We start from the raw sequence: 18,728 nt of genomic DNA, 5'->3' as shown, positions 1-18,728 counted from the left end.
AGACCGATCTTACACGAGTGACCTGACGATAACTTGGTTAAGCGCGCGGAAACTCGGGCCGGATCGCGCCTAATTTATACCTCATCCAACACCAACTTCGCGAATCCGGTGACACGGCTCAAAGGTGACAAGGGGATATTCCGTTGCATCTCTCTAACTTTGAATTGAATCAACAATCAACCATGAGAGGGAATATATATAGATTATTATCGAGGTATGTATATATGGAGAACTAAAATCAGCATAACTAACACGGGTATGAAATGGAAAACAGGCCCACTGAAATCGAAAACTATAACTCCTAGACTGGTGACATGTTCTATGTGATCTCTGGAAAAACAAAAAGAAAACTCAAGAAAAGCATAAATTTGCAAAAATGACAAAACAATGCTGAGAGGCTCAGTCTACTTCTACCTTTTCGCTATGACCAAGGTCCGCGGGCTGTGGAGTAGCATTTTTACTCTCGTTAATCTCTGAATCAGCTGGTGTTGATGTTGGTACTGGTCGACTGTTCACCGCCATGGCCACCTTTGTCATCTCGCTGTGTTCGTTAATCCCATAAAGATGAACAGAGGACACATCATGGCTTCCTTGGTTCTGTATATGACTCTGCGGCGTCCATGCAAGGTAGTCGCGGCGGACCTCGACATAATCATATGCAAATTCCCCGATTTGGTCGTCGTCCATTCCCAATAGCTCTGCCTGTTCTGACGCACGCAATTTAAGACCTGGGATCGCGTTGATGGCGTACGCGATTAGGGCGGATACTACGAAGGTGTACGCGCTGGTCGCAAGGATGTAGGCGATCTGGATGTACATTTGTTTGTAGTTGCCAATGAGCCAGCCCCCCACACCCGTTCCCGTGTTTACACCGTCGAGCCCGTTAATCGCGTCGGTGGCGAAGAAACCGTTGAATATTAACCCGACAATGCCGGAAATGCCGTGCTCAGCGAAGATATCCATGGAGTCGTCGATACGGATCCAGTATTTTACTACAGAGAATGTTAGTTGAAATCTTCTTCCTTATTTGACATACCTAGAGAATCATTTCTGATTCTTAAGGAAACTGACTTTTTGTAGCGTAGTTCGCTACGACTCCCGTTACTATCCCAAGCACCACACTTGCCCACGGAGGAATAAAACCGGCGGCAGGAGTTGATGCAACCAAGCCACATATGGTACCTGAACACCACCCCACCATAGACCACTTCCGAGCGAGTCGCCAGTCGAAGAGTACCCAAGTAATAGCCGCAAAGCTGGCGGTCAAAATGGCATTCCAGGATGCGATGACAGCAAGCAGGTTAGCGCCGAAAGCCGAACCACCGTTGAATCCCAGCCACCCAAACCAGAGGAAGACAGTTCCCAGGACAATTAGCGAGACATTATGTGGTCGGAAGTTGAGCATCATGCTCTCCTTGCGACGACCCAAAACCATCGAATATGCAAGCGCAGATAAACCAGATCCAATTTCAACGGGACCCCCTCCCGCAAAGTCCAAGACTCCCCATTTGTGAGCCCACCCATTGACATTCCATATCCAACACGTGAGGGGACAATAGACGAGAGTAGCCCAAAAGAAAGTAAAAACCATAGCAGGTAACAGACGGCCACGCTCAGCCACGGATCCCATTACAATGGCGGCAGTGACCGCACAAAATTGCATCTACCAAACCCTCCTCAGTCAGCGTCAGATTGCACAACTGTCATAATTAAATTTCCACGCACCTGAAATAAGGCATATAGCAGCTCCGGTATCAGTGGCGACCCGGGACTCGGAGTTGCGAGCGTCTTCTTGAGGCCAAAGTTTCTCAAATCGCCAATAAACCCGTTCTTTGCGGTGGGGGAGAAGGCGAGCGAGTAGCCCCAGAAATACCACTGGAAAGTGACGATGGACATGGACCCCATACACACCCAGATCATACTGAGAGCGGACTTTCGCCTCGCGAGACCCGAGTAGAGGAAGCCCAGGCCGGGAATCATGACCATGACCATCGCTGAGGCGACGATTAGGTACGCTTGGTCCCCAGGTTGAAACCATTTGTTTAAGTTTTCGACTCCTGGGATTTTATCGGGGTGGTTAGTGTATTTGGGAAATATCGCTTCTGGGGGTTGGGGAAACTTACGGGAGTTCCCTCCCAGGTCCGAATCGGTTGTGAGCTCGAAGTTTGCTGGCGCACCGATCCAGTTGTATGATGCATAGTCGGGGACATAGGGGCCCGGATGAACCGACATATTGTTCCCCGAGGAGGTCTACTGCCTGCCTTTCCTGTGTTGGTAAGTTTACCGGGTTCGTCTCTCTTTTATTTTATATTTTGCTTCTCATTTGTTTCCCTTCGGTGATTTCCTAGTAAATGAAATCCAGTATAACAAGTTACAGCTTGAAAACTCAATCTTCTTTTTACAAGCAGAATGGAGAGCAGCGAGGGATGAAATGGGAGAGGAACAGGCGGTCTGGCAGGTAGGGAAAATAAAAGGAAGGTGAATGAAGAAAACTAAGAGCTAAGATACGCAGGAGTATATATCAGGTTTGCAACCCCTAACTACGGACAGTGAGTGCCGGAGTACCGACTCTTACTCTTACGAGGTTATTAAAGACGGAAGATAAGCTCGAAGACTCGAACACAAGGAAGAGATAACGAAAGAAATAAACATTTAATTGGATCCCGGGACACGAAAATCAATCGGTCCCCCCCTCAATAATACCTGGTTATCAACAAGCGGACACTATAAATAGAGAAGAGATAAAGACGTGGGAGATATGGAGAAGATAACGACCTAGGGGCCTGATGATAAAACTAAGACTCGACTAGGTATTTTTATCATTCTGGTAACTCCAACATCTGTCTCCTGAAGCCAAGCCACGGATCACCCACTTCCCGCTGGCTCCATGGCCGCTACCAGGTGGACGAATGGGCAAAGCACCAAAGAGGCCATGTGTGTTTCTGCTGGACATGTCTGGCCCTGCACTAGATCGTCCTGTACGGTGCATGTATACATAGTATGTCTACATATCTTACTCTGTTCCTCTTTCTTAACATGGAGAATGCTAGTTCTTGCTACGTCTTTTCAATGCATATCTCAACATTACGCCGTAGATATCATACCAGGCATACGGAGTATACAAATAACAACGTCGCTGTGTTCATCTCTCTGCTCATTGATTGGCCGATAACGGGTTGAAACGTCCAAACTGGTGGCGACCACTGTTTCTGTGGAACATAGGGAAATCTCAATACCGGACCGTAAGTAATTCCGGGTTCCCTTTGCCTGGAGTTTTGGGGACGCAGCGCCTAAATAGCAGCCCAGCTCTAGGCACCACCCCCCTATTCCTCAGCTGGTACTGTCACAGCGGTACTCTATAAGTTTCTAGCGTCGGTAATGACTTTTGGTCCATCTCCAAACTAGATCGATAACGGAGCACAAAGATAACAACATGCCATTGAGCGTTTTTTTTCTTTTTGACTTTTTGCTTTTCTTTTGTTACTGAGGTTAAATAATCGGCCAGCCCAGGCCTCCACAAAAAAATCACCGCAGACAAAAGAAAAAAAAGAAAAAAACCTCATCTCTTTCCTGATAACAAGCTTAAAAGCCGATGATAAGTTAGCTTCCTTCCATTGGGCTCCGCCCGCTATATAGATGCCATGGATTATCGGAAAAGCCACGGAATGCTTATTTTCGTTTAGTTATTATTTGGTCTCACACAGGAAACGCTCTCCCCTCTAACCGGATTATTGGTGGAGAACCACAACGCATTGAGGCTGGTGCTGACCGGGTGGTTTCGGAGGCCCATGATTCAGTAGATACAGCTCTGATAACACTTTACATTATTCACTGAATATAAGCACTCAATTGAACAAACCATCTTGCTATCTATCTAAGTAGGATCAAGCCACTCCCACAAATGTGCAACAATGATGCAATTGAAAGTTTGAAGACATCTCGTCCGCTCATGTCGATTGCAAAATACCCAATGCGGAAGTAAATCGATTCAAAACGGGCTCCGTGCTCCTTTGTGGTTCCTACATCTTCCTTCGGAAAACCATAATCAATTCACAACAATCCCCCTTGCCCTCACCCGCTCCTCCACACTCAATCGATCAACCACATCCTCCATGTTGCCGCGCATGACCTCCTCCCACTCCTCCTCCTCCATACCCATCACCATCACGATCTGCAAACACCGTCCAAAGGCCTCACGATGCCGATATCGAGCCCCCCCATACTGCCTTGCGCCATCCTCACCCCCGGCGCCACCACCTTTGCGACCACCATCATCCCGGCCCACATCCACCGCTACACTAACTATCCCCATGACGTCCCGCTCCAACTGCGTCGCCCCTAACGCATTCACTCGGCCATGATACGACCAGATACGCTTTTCTAAAAGTCTCGCCAGCGCCGCCACAATCACGCCAAGCAGCCGCTCAAAGACCCGTCCACTAAGGATTCGTGCGATCGGCTCTAGCAGATCCGCCCACGCTATCGCAAACCGGTGACGAACGACGTTGCCGTCGGCCTCATCCATCAACCCCTCTCCGTTGGCAACATCGTTCTCATTAACAACATCATCCCGCGGTTGGTACTCGATGTCACGGAATGATTCCGCTAAAATAGGTCGGATATGAGCTTTGATGACATTATTGAACAAGACTTGAGTCCCATCATTGACGAGATCCTGGGCCTTGGACTCGAATGATGAGGAGAACGACTTCAGCATGCTGCCTACTCTCTGGGCCTCGTCGCCGAGCGGGAAGAGGTTGGCGAGCGGAGATTCGCTGGCTGCGGTGTCGCCGGGTCGATTACGGCCAATTTCGGGTTTCGAGGGTTCCACATGGTTTTTCACGATGCGCTGGATGTACTCGATGGCCACGTCAAGGTTGTTGAGAAGCACTAGGAAGGCAATGATGGTAGTTTCAGATGGAGCGCCACCTGCAGCTCCTCTGGGATAACTTTCATCCCGCATCTTGCGCTGGATCATACCGATGAAATCAGTGCCAAGAACCCGGGCGAGAGTTGGCGTCACACTGGCCATGACGTCGTGTTGCGAAGTGCGGAGCGACTGCTGAAGAACCTTGTTGACAATATACATAACGTCGTCCACGGCCGAAGTGATGTGTGGCGGGTTAGCGCGCAGGGGTTGGTGTCGGTTTAACGTCAGTTCTGGGGGTCCTTCGTCTAACTGGAAAGCCTTCTCCACCGACCGCCGGAGGAAAAATGTAGTCATTGCGTTGAATGGGTGGATGAGGCGATCACTGATCTTCTGACACAGCGCTGATTGTGCAAGGAACTCCGGTAATTTGAATTCTTCCTCATCACCGTTCTTTAGTCTTGTTAGTCTACAATTATCCGTAGGTAATGGCACCGCTCAAAGTAGCAATAAAAAGGTAAAATGACTTGCCATGCATTTATCAGTTAAGAAGCGGGAATATAAGGACCACCTCCCCAGCATAATGGCCATCTCATTCAAAAGTCCATCAATCTCCTTCATATCCACCCCTTCGTCCTCACTTGATCGCTGTGAAGCTACATCGCGACTAGCCGGCGAGTTCGCTCGAGGTGTGCCCATACCCCGGGGAGCAGGCAGGAAGCTCTGTACAAGAAACGTAAAAGCATAAGACTTGATATCTGTTAACTTGCGATCAATGTGGCGGTCATCGCTCCAGGACTCCAAGATGATACCCCCCTGAACATCCGCCTCGACCTGCAACCTTTCCACAACCCTCGTCATCTTGCCCTGACCGTAGTGTCTCTCCACTAAAGCACCATGCCCATCGACAATCTGCGCAATGTGTTCAAACAACTTGGTCAACGCATTCGCATAAAAGAATCCATCTTTCCTTAGTTCCCCACCCGGTCCAGAATGTAAATTAGCCCTTGCCCGTGTCGCCACGCCCTGGCACACATAGCGCCCATACACATCCAGCCCAACAGCCGACCTCCCAATAAGCGGAAACAATTTGAAAAACCTCGTGATCTTCGCATCATCGTTGTCCTTGACTGCCCGTTCAAATTCCCGCAGGAACAACCCGCAGAGCGATTCCGCTGCATTCTCCAGCGTCACACTTGGCGGATCCGGAACTTCAGCCGTAGGCACGATCTCCACTGCAAAATCACCCAGTATGACATCCTTGGGGATCTTCGACGCACGGTTCATGTAACTCGCAGCCATTTCCCAGTCTTGCGATGCTCCCATGGACCCAGCGACGCCTAGCACACACGCTTTCAACTCTACAACTTGTTCCACTACGTCCAGTGTAGCCTTGACACGCGATTGTTGGAGATCGAGCCGTTTGACGGCGCTGGAGATGCGGTCCGCGGTCCTAGCAGCATCCGCAAGCATGCCATGGCTGATTGCGCGAGTAGTGGTTACTTGCGAGCCTAGTTGGGCGCGGAGCAGATCCAGTCGGCCTAGTTCGCGGGAGAAGTCTTTTTGCGAAGCTACGAGTGCATCAAGGCGGGCAGTTACTGCAGCCTCACGGTCATGGAGATGGGATAAGGTGGCTTTGATATCGGCAATTGTGCGCGCATTGTAAATGTCAGGCGGGTTCTCAGGGTTGGTATTGTGTGTGGAATCACCGTGTCCATTGACTTGCTGAGTTTCGCGGGTATCGCTCGTTTGAGGTGCAGTATTCTTCGTGTGCTTGTCATCTTGTTTCCTGTCCCTGGCCGCTAGGTCAGAATGGCCATTGACAACGGCGGCGGGCGAGGGAGCAACGGGTGTCCTGGCAGGTTGGGCCATTTCTTGGTGGCCCCGATTTAGAAAATCGAGACTTTCTAAGCTGAAGTCCATAATGGAGTCTTAGGATATGTAATTAATTCAAGGTGCAGCATAGAAACACCCGTCCAGGTCTCTTCTGATTATATTGACGAAAATTGTTTGTCGAACATCAACTGGAGCCAAGACACACGCGGCTTGATACAAATTAGCCGCGGGCCCAAGCGAAACAAGCGATATCAAACCTCAAATAACGAAGCAAACAAGGCAACGGAATTATATGTAATTCATTCATTATAATAACAAGTCACCAAGCTTTTCCGGTTCGCTTTTATCAGCCTCTTCTTCTTCTCTCGTTCAGATTTCCGCCTTGACTTTCTCTCGTTACTATCCACTCCGACTCGTCAGTTTGAACCAGAAGAAAGCTCTGTTCGGCAAAGTCTCTCTTTCAGAATTCAATATCTACGAATCACTCTCGAAACGTAAAAATAGGCCGTCGCCGAAGACTCAGGCATAAAAAGGGCTGTTCGCCCCCTCGCCGCTCACCAAAAATGGGGAATGAAAGCTCTGTCCTTTTGGACGAAAGCACCCCACCAACAACCCTGAAATCCCGCTCGCTCGAAGGGATCGCTGAGTATATTAAAGAAAAGAACATTCGACGGATTGTGGTCCTGGTAAGGAGTTTATGATCCCTACATGCCATACATATATGATCCCTTCTAATATTTCGCCATCCGACTATACACAGACTGGTGCGGGAATTAGCACAGCCGCAGGAATCCCAGACTTCCGTTCTCCGGATACGGGAGTCTACGCAAATCTCGCCCGTCTAAATCTCCCGAGCCCAGAAGCCGTATTCGATATCTCCTACTTCCGCAAAAATCCATTCCCCTTTTACGCCCTGTCCAAGGAGATGTTTCCCGGCCGCTATCGGCCAACGCTCACCCACTCGTTTATCAAACTCCTCTACGATAAAGGCCGTCTACTCAAGCTCTTCACCCAAAACATCGACTGTCTGGAACGGGAAGCAGGTGTACCGGGGGAAATGATTGTGGAAGCACATGGAAGCTACGCATCCCACCGATGCATCGATTGCAAAACTTCATTCCCCGAAGATTTAATGCGCAAGGCTATAGATGCAGATGATGTGCCTCGGTGTCTCGGATGTCAGGGGCTAGTGAAACCTGATATTGTGTTCTTTGGAGAGCCCCTGCCAGAGACTTTCTTCATGAACCGCACGCTCACTGCTACGGCAGACCTGTGCATTATTATGGGCACTAGTTTGAGTGTACAGCCGTTCGCTAGTTTACCTAGTCTGTGCAGGGATGGGTGTCCTCGCCTTCTGATTAATCTCAATAGGGTTGGGGGCCTCGGTAGCAGGCCAGATGATGTTTTGCTACTGGGTGAGTGTGACGATGGTGTGCTGAAATTCGCAGAGGCGTTGGGTTGGCGGGAGGAGCTGGAGGAACTATGGGCGCAGACAAATCCTAAAAAGGCAGGTTTGACGAATAAGGAAAAAGAAAAACTAGCTCGCTCCAAGGATGAACAATTACGTGATGAGGTCGAACGGTTGGCAGGAGAAGTGGAGCACACTCTTCAAATATCGCGATCCCACGAGGCGCGAGTCCGTTCAGAGCTACATATAGGGGAGAAGGTGGAAACGGCAAAAAGAGCAGAAGGGCCAGAAGGACCAGGCAAGTGTGAATCCCCAGCCACTTCCAGGGTTGATATCAATCGCGAAATGGAGAAGGAGGACAATCAGCCTTCTCGATCGGAACAACCCGACCCTGTGGCCCAGCAACAAAGCAAGCCAGAGGCGAAATCTGCCGATGATAGTGCAGTAAACCAGGATGTATCATCTCCACCGCCAACCACGGAACCTAATAAGGGAACTGGCTAGGAGACAGAAACAACAAAGTAACTCAGGACATCAGGTTTCGACCCTGCCTGAGAGTGCTCGGGGAGGTACTGGACAGCCCTTGTTTCCTTGCCTCGCATAGAATCATGGGCCTAGACCAGGAATTATGAAGATTTAACGACGATGATGACCAACATGACGAGCGTTTAAATTTATGACTACATATCCTCATTAGTTAGAAGTATTTGATGTTTCGATTTTCTCCCGCAAGATTTGCAATTCCTATTACATTAATAACGATGGCGATTCCTTTAGTATCTAGAAAAGTCGAAGTGATATGTTAAATCCGTAGTCGATTTAAAATTAGAGTAGCCCCAGGGACGAATGATATTAGCGTTAAAAAACAGGGGCACAATAGATATCTAGCATGCTTGCGACCTCGGACGAAAGAGCATAGGAATGCTCGTGCTGGTGCCGTTGCTTCGAACTCCATGCAGGCTGCTTACTACTCTCACTGTCGTCATAATATGTAACTAGACCGCCAACAAGTTGCTTGTGGGGCACGCTGGGAACAACAACCTCGATCCCAACCACTTTTTCTCTGCCAGCACCAATTCCTCCCTCATCTCTTGATCGCAACCTGTCATCAAAGTATCCTGCCTCTGGGTTACTCAATAGACGTTTGTTTCCTACGTTATATCTTCCAATTTAAGGCCATTCGCCGAGATCACAATGGCTATAACACCCCGCCGAAAACCTTCCCGGAAGGGTGAGTATTTGCCAGTGAGTCCCAGTTACGCGTTCCAGTTTTAGAATACGCCTGAGCCATGTAGTAGGCAGTCATGCATATGTGGTCATATGTCAATGCGAAAACGTAGCGACGAGAGCTAACAAAGCTTCATCTTAGGATCAATGGCTGATATGCCGAAGGATGTGCTTGACCAGCTCAAGACGCTGGAAGAGCTCTTCACAGTTGACCAGGCGAAGCTGAAGCAGATCGTTGAGCATTTCATCAAGGAGTTACAGAAGGGTGAGCTTCTTTTATTCCCTTTTGTTTGTCCAATGCCAATGGATAGATATCTACGCACGAGAAAAGCAGAGGTGGTTAGGTGGGCAGCAGAGAGGGCATGGATTACGATTGAGAGCAGCCTTTAAAATATTTATTAGATATTCCACGTATTCTAACAATGTGGATGAAAAAGGCCTCAGTGTCGAAGGCGGAAACATTGTAAATTTCCCAACCCTGCGTTCCTGATCCGCGCCCCTCATGCAGAGAAGTGATCCGATTGTTGGTTACTAATTCACTTTCCTCCCCAGCCCATGAACGTAACTTGGGTTCTAGGATTTCCCACTGGCCATGAGAAAGGCACATTTCTGGCTCTGGACATGGGGGGCACCAACCTGCGCGTCTGCGAAATTGAGCTCTCCGAAGAGAAGGGAGAGTTCGATGTTACACAGTCCAAGTATCGAATCCCCGAAGAGCTCAAGAGCGGCGAATCATCAGAACTATGGGAATATATTGCCGACTGTGTGCAGCAGTTTATGGAATACTACCATGACGGTTGCACGGCTTTGCCAGACCTGCCGCTGGGCTTTACCTTTTCATACCCTGCTACTCAAGAATATGTTGACCATGGTGTCCTACAGAGATGGACCAAGGGCTTTGATATTGACGGCGTCGAGGGCAAAGACGTCGTCCCAATGTTAGAAGAAGCTTTGGCTAAGAAGGTTAAAAATTCAGCCCCTTTCCCATTTTTCTTTGGCTATATGGTGCTAATTACTTTACAGGGTCTCCCCATTAAAGTTGCCGCTCTAGTAAACGACACGACTGGCACACTTATTGCTTCCGCCTACACTGACCCAGAGATGAAAATCGGCTGTATCTTCGGCACAGGCGTCAACGCCGCCTACATGGAAAACGCCGGCTCTATCCCGAAAATAGCCCACTACAATTTACCTCCCGACACCCCAGTCGCTATCAACTGCGAATACGGCGCCTTCGACAACGAACTCATTGTCCTCCCCCGAACGCAGTATGACGTAATCATTGACCGCGACTCACCCCGACCAGGCCAACAAGCCTTCGAAAAAATGACAGCAGGTCTCTACCTCGGCGAGATCTTCCGACTAGTCCTCCTCGACCTCTACGACAACAAGGGAAAGCTTATATTTGCTAACCAGGACGTCTCCCAACTACGTAAACCATACTCCCTGGACTCCTCCTTCCTAGCCTTCATCGAAGAAGATCCCTTCGAGAACCTGTCAGAAACGCGAGATCTCTTCGAACGCACCCTGGGGATCTACGCATTGCCCTCGGAGCTAGAATTTTGCAGACGCCTGGCGGAATTGATCGGCACACGTGCCGCGCGCCTCTCCGCTTGCGGTGTTGCGGCCATCTGCAAGAAGAAAAATATCACCCATTGCCATGTCGGGGCGGACGGGTCAGTGTTCGAGAAGTACCCGCATTTCAAGGCCAGGGGCGCCAAAGCCCTGCGGGAGATCCTTGACTGGCCAGATAGTGAACCGGATCGGGTTGTGATGAGCGGAGCGGAGGATGGGTCTGGCGTCGGTGCGGCACTTATTGCGGCTTTGACGCTTGAGAGGGTTAAACAAGGTAATTTGGTGGGGATTAGGAATAAGGACTCAATTAAGAAAATGTGTTAGGGGCTGGGCGGTTGTCTTGTGATTGTTGTACAAGGATGGAGAAGACAAACAAAAAGAGTGGCCAATGATGTATCAGAGTCAGTATACGGAGTATATAGACCAGTTTCTATTTCCCTTTCGTTAACTCGTCTTTTTTTATTAGCTTCTTGGGAATGGAAGTACATCGGAAGCGGTCTGTCTTAAATCTAAAAAATATGTTCCTCCCTTTCTCGTCTGCCTGATTGGTTCCCGCCACAGGGTGGGAGGGTGAAAGCTTCCAAATAAAAACATTTTCATTAAACTTAACATGCCTTACGGCCTACTCGCGAGGAAAGGAAAGATGCAAGAGAAGGGGAAATATAAAAGAAAGTAAAGCGAGAAGAGACCAAAATGCAGAGCAAAGGAACACAGGAAGGAAGTACACGCCACTCAGTTGAGACATCTGTCATCCGGCTCAGCTCGAGTAGTTTCTCAGCATGCAATTGCGCGGCCATCCAAAGAAAGCCACCTGAAATCCACATTTCGTATCTGTTGCCGATGTTGAAAACCTCCATTCCTTTTAAGCTAGATACTAACAATCAGGTAAGGTCAAATACAGGAGGTGCACTTGAAAGTCACTGGTCCGGTCATCGCAGGGGCGGAGGACGACAGCGGCTCCTTGTTCTTCGTATCAGCCTGGTCCCGACCTGACTCCTCATCCCATGCTGGTTATGGATTCCAAGTTTCGGGTATCCCCAAGTGGGGAGGAGAGAAGCCATTGAATTGCCCATTCGAAAGCCTTAGTACGGTCTTCTATGGACTCGGTGAAGTTCATAGGAACAGGCTTGCCGTATCGTAGAAAAAATCTAGACCCATCGTAATAGGCCTCAACGGTTCGAAAATTGCCGGTGCGAATGGATACGAGAAGGATCTGATGGAAAATCATACTCAACATCTTGTTCTTCCGACTTCAAATAGTCAGTCCACTGGGCGACAACACATACCGGAATGAACTTGTGCCCCTTCCCAATGATGACCTTGTTTTTCCACCAGGTCACGCTGAGGATGGATAACAACTCCCCTCGCATGATAGGCGCGGGCGAGCTAGTAGCCTGAAATGACAGGATGACTGTATGAGGTAGGTCTTTCAGGCCCCATATAAATGGCGTCCGCCACTCATATCTTTCGGGTGATCGAGATTTTACAAGCTCCAAAGGCATACGGATATTTCGTACGGCTCTAAAACTAGGATTAGCAATGTATTTCGTGTGCGGATCCAAATTTGGTGATAAACTTGCCTTTCATTATGCCAGTTGCCATATTGATGTAGGACCTCATATTCGGGGGTTTCTTTTGATGAAGTGCTCAGGAGATTCGAAATTTGAATATCGACCACCGAAAGATATTCCTCGTTGCCATACTCGCGAAATCTGTTTCTAGAGCCAAGCGGCTCAAACGTGTATTCTCGAAGATCGGCAATGGGCATTTGTGAAAAGAAGACAGGCTCGGCGTTGGTGATGACAGTAAAGTCGTCCTTGATGATGGAATCCTCCGCTTGAAAGAAACACGCTGGGCAATCAAGAATCCGATAATAAATCTGTGCAATCCTATCACACACCTTCATAGCCTCAAGGTATTCTTCCTTGTTTACAGGAATGGGCTTCCCTTCTTTTATGAACTTCTCTATAACAATTTTGGCGCGTATATATTGCTTCTTCCTCTCGTGCAGCATTTGATCCATCTTTGAAGATAGACAATGCTGTGAGTGGTGAACTTGTGGAGAAGAGAGGGGCGAGAAGACGATGTCAGAGACTGAAGATAACGGGATATTGAGACTTGTGGTAAGAGAACAAGCAGGGTGAGAGAAGAGAGTTAAGAGTTGAACAGTTGGTGTCCAAGTCCAGGAGGAAGTTCCACCGTGAATGTTGTCCAGGAAACAGCAGCGGCTCCCCGCAGCGTCTGATTGGCGGGAACAACCCTCGACCTCCAGCTCCAGCGCCTCCCCATCTCAGCCTCATCCCAGGTTCATCCCAGGCTATTCTCCGCCAATAGTGCCTGCTACCGCCGACTAAGTACGCTGCACATGCGGGTTGGTGGTTACGCCTCCTGCCGTGGACAGACAGAGCACGCCGGGTGTATCCTCCCCCATGTCCTGACCAGGATATATGTTCAACCGGGCGCCTCCGCTGTACAGCGCATATACTATGTATATATATATATATATATATATAGGCCCCTGCCCTCCCCCTGCCCCTCCCCTGTTCCCCCCCACCCTGTAGGATTCTCATTGAAGGCGCTAAAATGTGATTGACACGCATCGTGACCCTGCTCGCGAGTCGAGTGCTCAGCGGGAAGGAAGATGGCGCTGTTTCATGCCTGGCGCGGATTACTCCTCCCTCCCTCCCATTTCGCATTTTCGCACTCACGCAGTCGTTCTTGAGCGTTATGCCCAACGGGCTTTCCCCCTTCGCGCGCTCCTGAGTTATCCGACGATTCCACGATGAGGTTAAATAGCAGCGTTTCTGTCCTCTTGCCTTCCGGCGAACGAGGAGCTGCAGTGATATTTCTTGAATATTTTTCCTCGCCGCTTGTGACCTGATCGTCTCATTTTTCAATTATAATTGCTTAGAACCCCCTACATTCTCGGTAACCTCTGTCGCAATGGACGGTGAGATCGCCATTGGTGTGCCTTCCACGGCAGGACGTTGGCGATTCCTTGCAGATCAACATGAGGTAAAGTCAACCTCAATCCAAGATCTTAAAACCTTCAATTCGGCATCAAAAATCAAAGAGGCGCAATTTCTGGCGCTACATGTTCTTTGGAAATCGTATGCGCCCGACGAAATCGATCTTGAAAAAGAGTATGATATCAAATACCGCGCCGAAGACCTTAAGGATCTGGCCTGGAACAAACACTGGGGGCCATATGTCCAAGAGATATCAAAGGGATTCGATGGGAAGACCGATCTAGGAACGTTTGACTTGCTTTACGACTTCCAGCGCGAGATAGAAAATTCAACACTTGGGCCACAGGAAACGAAGAAGGTGTTTTTTAATGTTACAACTCGGCTGCAACGCAAGGCTGCGGGGGGAAATAATTCTCCTCCTTCCACACCCAGTCGTGCCCCGAGGAGCCCCAACCCGGGGTCAGACGACCTAGAGGTGGGATCCCTCGAGAACGAAATTAAAGAGCTACACATTGACGACATGAGCTCTGTCGGATCCCCTCAATCTCTGGGGGTGAGAAGTGTCATCGAGCCCATTTCACCAGTAACCAGTGATGAGGCAAAGTGGTTGCCCCTGGTTAAAGATGAGCAGATCGTGAACACGGCTCTCATTTTACTTCTGCGAGGATTATGCATGCGGATGCCTGGTTTCACAAATGCAAGATGGTCTCTTGAGCGGAAAGCGTTTCGAATCAGACAACACAAATCTCTTGACAAGGAATGCCTTTATGAGGCACGAACGGACGGCCACCTCGCATTCTTTACTGAAAATGCGCCACGGTCATTAGCCATCCTGGAAGTTAAATCCCAGGTTAGAAAAGATGCCGAACCGTGGATGCAAGAAAGTGCGCAGATGGCTGCTTGGATCTACGATGAACCAAGTACAGGGGATAGATCGAATTTTCGGTAAGAGGATTTATTCACGAGCAATTGTAACTAAAACGCTAACTGGCCCCAGGCGATGCATGATTAGCCAGGATCGCCATGAAATCTACATTATAATCGCTACATACACCAAAGAATATGTGGCGTATCTTCAAGGGGACTGGGATGGGTCCTCGGGTCCTTTTCTCACGATGCATCAAATTGGACCATTCATTCCCAATGCAGAGAGACACATGGAGCGGTTAGGAAGGATTATTGCGGCGTTGAGCAGGCAACTGGTACATCAAGCAAAGAATGGAAATCCATGCCATTGGTAATTAGAAGTGTAGCGGGGTTTTTCCTGTGTTATCGTTTCCTTGCGATCGGCTTGTGTTTGAGCTTCAGTCTGGATTTTTCTATATGAATGTTGCTGGTTTGAATGCTCCTGTTGTTAATGCTCCTGTTTTTAATGCTCCTGTTTGAATGCCTGTGTGCTTTGAACATAATAAATTACTATCTCCATAAAAGGGTATTTCCATCTCTATTCCATTTGGGGGGGGATAACCCCAACCTTGTAGCCATGGAGGATCTCAAATATTTCGCAACCAGCCCTGGAAGCCATGATTCTCCTTCCAGGGTCATACCTGTTGCAAATGACCCGTATAAACGTAGAGCACAGAAAAAAAGGAGCCAACCACAGCACTAGCCATGAATTTCCCACAACCGTATTTTCCCTTGCTCATTCGCGACAGCCAACTTATCCGACGTCGGCGCAATGGCAACGGCCGAAATGCGCCCAAACGGAGTGTTGGACGTAGGCCAATTCTTGTATACTGTGCATGAAGGGAGGTGAACTGTGTGCAAATCATAATTAGCCAACCGGGGTTAACGAAATAGAATGTGCAGGCATCGTTTAGGGGTTCATTCCATACTCAATCTCAACGCGTCCTTCTTCCACCGACTGGCCATGACGAGCAACTGCCCATCTGCCGAGAAGACAAGATGACTCGTGGGCGTCGTCAGCTGATCAAGCATGCGTGTCGGTTTTGGATTGCGTGGGATTCCGCACTGTTCATCACCATCACCACCGCCGCCACGATGATTACCGGAATCCATCTCTCCATCGACCTTCTTCCCCTTGCTCTTCCTTTCGATCTCGGCAGCAGCCACAGCCCACGGCCTCCGGTCATACACATTCACGATCCCACTCGAACTCCCCACCGCCACCCACCTATCCCCGCCGATCAGCCCTTTTCCAGATTTCCCACCAAGACTAATCACTGTCGCGCCCACAGCGCCCTCATCAACCCAGCGCGCAACAATACGTTTCTGCCGCCCATCCCACTCGCTAACCTCCCCATTCTTGCCAACAACACACATTCCCTCCCCGTCACTCCACCACGCGAAATCAGCAACGCCATTGTGGCTGTCAACGCGCACCTGTGCAACCCACTGGAGAGTGGTGGTGCTGAGGATCGTTACAATGCCGCCCCCCTTGCGCGCGCTGCCGACGACACCCATCCACCGGCCGCAGGGAGATAGTTTGAAGCGTTCCATAGACTTCTGCTCTTCCCTGCGGTCGGCAGGCCCATTGACTTTCTCAACCTTGCCCGTGTCCAGGTCCCAGATGTGGAAGTAGCGGCGGCGGCCGGAGAAGTATATTTGATTTCCTGTTGAGGGGGAGAACGCGCTAGTGTGTATCGGGGTGCGGCGGACGTGGAGGGAGGTGAGGAGGGGGTTGGGAGAGACGGATTTGGGGGAGATGTGGTGGAGGAAGAGAGTTGAGGCTGGCCCGGAGGAGAGGAGCAGGGGGTAGTGCGGGTGGAACGTGAGAGACTCGATGGCGGACTGGCATTGAAAAGGCAATATTAGCACGATAGAAATCATTTGGAGTCGTACTCTTGAAAAGAAGAAATAAAAAAAAAAAAAAAAAGAAAAACCTACAGGTTGACCGTGCCCAACATCTTTCATCCGTTGAATATCCAGTACCTCCTGGCGGAGCTTCCGCTTCCCACCGCTCTTGACGTTATCCTCGCCCCTTGTAAGATTTCCAGCATTTTGCAACAGCCGCGCCAGCGGCTGTAGGGCCATTTCGTGCTCTCCATCAGTGCCAGTATCCATATGATCAGAGCCAAAAACGCTCTCATCATCCGACTGTGCAGCGCCTGCCTTCCTTCTCTTGGCACTTCGCCCACCTGCTCTAGCGGACATGTTCGCCCAATCTGGAGCAGGATGTAGCCGCTCATACTGCTTGCGCAGTCTCCGTATATACTCCGAGCCCGTGACGACATCGTCCTCTGCCGTGACTCGTAGCTTTCGCAGCCGATTATTTTTCGCCAGGGAGACAGTGATGCGTTCATCATCGCTGTCTTCCCACGCCGCAGGCGGTTCGTTCTCGCGCTGACCATTCGACGCATTCTGCGCGATTGGCAGCTCGATATCGTCCACACCCGCCGTACCGGAGTCTAGAAAGAAGAGCTACACACGTCAGTATAAGGAGAGTTTTCGATCGTGCGGCGCTCGACCGGATCAGGGGAAAAAGCAGATACGATACGTTTATTATTATATCTGTAGCAAGTAAAAACCTACATCCGCATCATCAACATGTTCCAAGCCGCCCTCCTCTTGCGCTTCCTCTTCCTCTACGCCTCCATCTCCACCCCCACTCGCACCGTCCCTCAACGCAATCTCCATGGCCCCAGCATCCCGATCCCTTAGCGCATCATGGAACCCCGCCGCATCGCCAAAGAGTAACCGCTCAAGCCTCTCTTCCGTTGCATCCTTGGGTATTTGTTCACTTTCGCTAATGGCATTGTCAGCGAAGTCGTCCCCGTCCGAAGCGCCGTGAGTATCGACGAAAAAGCCTGCTTCTGTCGTTGGCAGTGCGGATGCTGCTGCTGCTGGCTTTTTCTGCTTCACGCGGACTTTTTGCTTTGAGGGCATTGGGTTTGGGGGATAGTGTTATAGTAATGTTTTTTTTTTTCTTTGGATGTTCAACGTGCGGAGACAAATAGGAGGAGGTAAGGAAGGGATAATAAATAAAATAAAGTATCTAGATTGTGGGAAATAGAAATTCATCCATACTTTTACAGACGAAATATCGAGAATGATAAATTGCTTGGGGTTGTCCAATTGTTCAACTTTTTTTTTTTTTTCCTATTCGGTCAAGGTTCTTGGACAAAGTAAAATTTAATTGATGCCTGAGGCTACGAGATGGTTATGTCATGTGACCTTTGTTGCCGAGATCGGGGTTTTTTTTTTGACGTAACTACGATACAAAATCGTTGGCAAATATATAAACACAACCGCGCCAGAGCTTCACCGCAACAGCACCTGGAAATAATTTAAAGAAAAAAAAGAAAGCTAGAGGCCTCCTAAAAACGTCTCAATAGATAAAATATGAAAATGTATGTAAAGATGATTCATGGTAAGTCACATTATCCTCGCCCCCCAACCCCCCAACAATTGAAAAAACGGGGCGTAGAATATCACCCATAAGAGTGGTAAAGTACGATTGAAAAACATAGACAAAATAAAATGCAATGCAATGCAATGTTTTCCTGATTGGACGTTGGATTTCGTGAAGGAGAGGGGAGGGGAAAGAAATAGCGTTTGAGTGTCCAAAGAGAAGAAGACGACGGCGACGAAGACGACAATGTTAATGCAGAATAGAAATGAAATGAAACAACAAACATGTCAGAACTTTCACCAACACGCCAAACATCCCGCACATGGAATAATGCAGTAGAGCAGAGAGGTAAAGTACAGAATAATGTGCACAGGGTGGGTATTCTTTCATGAAAGAGATAACCGAAAAAGAAAAAAAAAATCAGCAAAGAAGGGGCGGAAGGGGGTATGTCAACGAAAAGAAAAAATTAACAAAAAACAAAACAAAAACAAAACAAAAACAAAACAAAAACATATTGATTGCGTATCTCTCAAA

General features: G+C 49.0%; 7 protein-coding genes across 7 annotated transcripts; 3 read left to right on the top strand and 4 right to left on the bottom strand.

Annotated features, from left to right (window-relative positions):
* Positions 1-177: 177 nt before the first annotated feature.
* On the bottom strand, positions 178-2,249 carry HCBG_00859 (ammonium transporter MeaA; the record flags this gene model as incomplete). Its single annotated transcript, XM_045427909.1, has 4 exons — positions 178-992; positions 1,072-1,663; positions 1,726-2,057; positions 2,124-2,249. 4 exons carry the CDS (start codon positions 2,230-2,232, stop codon positions 400-402), a joined length of 1,626 nt encoding a protein of 541 aa, XP_045291884.1.
* A 1,545-nt stretch (positions 2,250-3,794) lies between these two features.
* Positions 3,795-6,790, bottom strand: HCBG_00858 (Golgi transport complex subunit COG4; the record flags this gene model as incomplete). Its single annotated transcript, XM_045427908.1, has 2 exons — positions 3,795-5,320; positions 5,495-6,790. 2 exons carry the CDS (start codon positions 6,788-6,790, stop codon positions 4,046-4,048), a joined length of 2,571 nt encoding a protein of 856 aa, XP_045291883.1.
* A 190-nt stretch (positions 6,791-6,980) lies between these two features.
* On the top strand, positions 6,981-8,806 carry HCBG_00857 (silent information regulator 2; the record flags this gene model as incomplete). The annotated part of the gene is made up of 2 exons (XM_045427907.1): positions 6,981-7,389; positions 7,464-8,806. 2 exons carry the CDS (start codon positions 7,267-7,269, stop codon positions 8,613-8,615), a joined length of 1,275 nt encoding a protein of 424 aa, XP_045291882.1.
* A 499-nt stretch (positions 8,807-9,305) lies between these two features.
* HCBG_00856 (hexokinase) lies at positions 9,306-11,449 on the top strand (the record flags this gene model as incomplete). The annotated part of the gene is made up of 3 exons (XM_045427906.1): positions 9,306-9,342; positions 9,481-9,603; positions 9,916-11,449. 3 exons carry the CDS (start codon positions 9,306-9,308, stop codon positions 11,235-11,237), a joined length of 1,482 nt encoding a protein of 493 aa, XP_045291881.1.
* Positions 11,450-11,910: 461 nt separating this feature from the next.
* HCBG_00855 (uncharacterized protein) lies at positions 11,911-12,936 on the bottom strand (the record flags this gene model as incomplete). The annotated part of the gene is made up of 3 exons (XM_045427905.1): positions 11,911-12,156; positions 12,200-12,307; positions 12,418-12,936. The coding sequence occupies 3 exons, from the start codon at positions 12,934-12,936 to the stop codon at positions 11,911-11,913; spliced, it is 873 nt and encodes a 290-aa protein (XP_045291880.1).
* A 920-nt stretch (positions 12,937-13,856) lies between these two features.
* Positions 13,857-15,123, top strand: HCBG_00854 (uncharacterized protein; the record flags this gene model as incomplete). The annotated part of the gene is made up of 2 exons (XM_045427904.1): positions 13,857-14,827; positions 14,880-15,123. 2 exons carry the CDS (start codon positions 13,857-13,859, stop codon positions 15,121-15,123), a joined length of 1,215 nt encoding a protein of 404 aa, XP_045291879.1.
* Positions 15,124-15,487: 364 nt separating this feature from the next.
* HCBG_00853 (U3 snoRNA associated protein) lies at positions 15,488-17,728 on the bottom strand (the record flags this gene model as incomplete). Its single annotated transcript, XM_045427903.1, has 4 exons — positions 15,488-15,618; positions 15,718-16,633; positions 16,730-17,263; positions 17,375-17,728. The coding sequence occupies 4 exons, from the start codon at positions 17,726-17,728 to the stop codon at positions 15,488-15,490; spliced, it is 1,935 nt and encodes a 644-aa protein (XP_045291878.1).
* Between the last annotated feature and the right edge of the window lie 1,000 nt (positions 17,729-18,728).

The sequence above is a fragment of the Histoplasma capsulatum genome, assembly GCF_000150115.1.
Source record: "Histoplasma capsulatum G186AR genomic scaffold supercont2.1, whole genome shotgun sequence".
In the NCBI taxonomy this organism is placed as follows: Eukaryota; Fungi; Ascomycota; class Eurotiomycetes; order Onygenales; family Ajellomycetaceae; genus Histoplasma; species Histoplasma capsulatum.
This window is presented reverse-complemented; position numbering and strand designations above follow the sequence as displayed.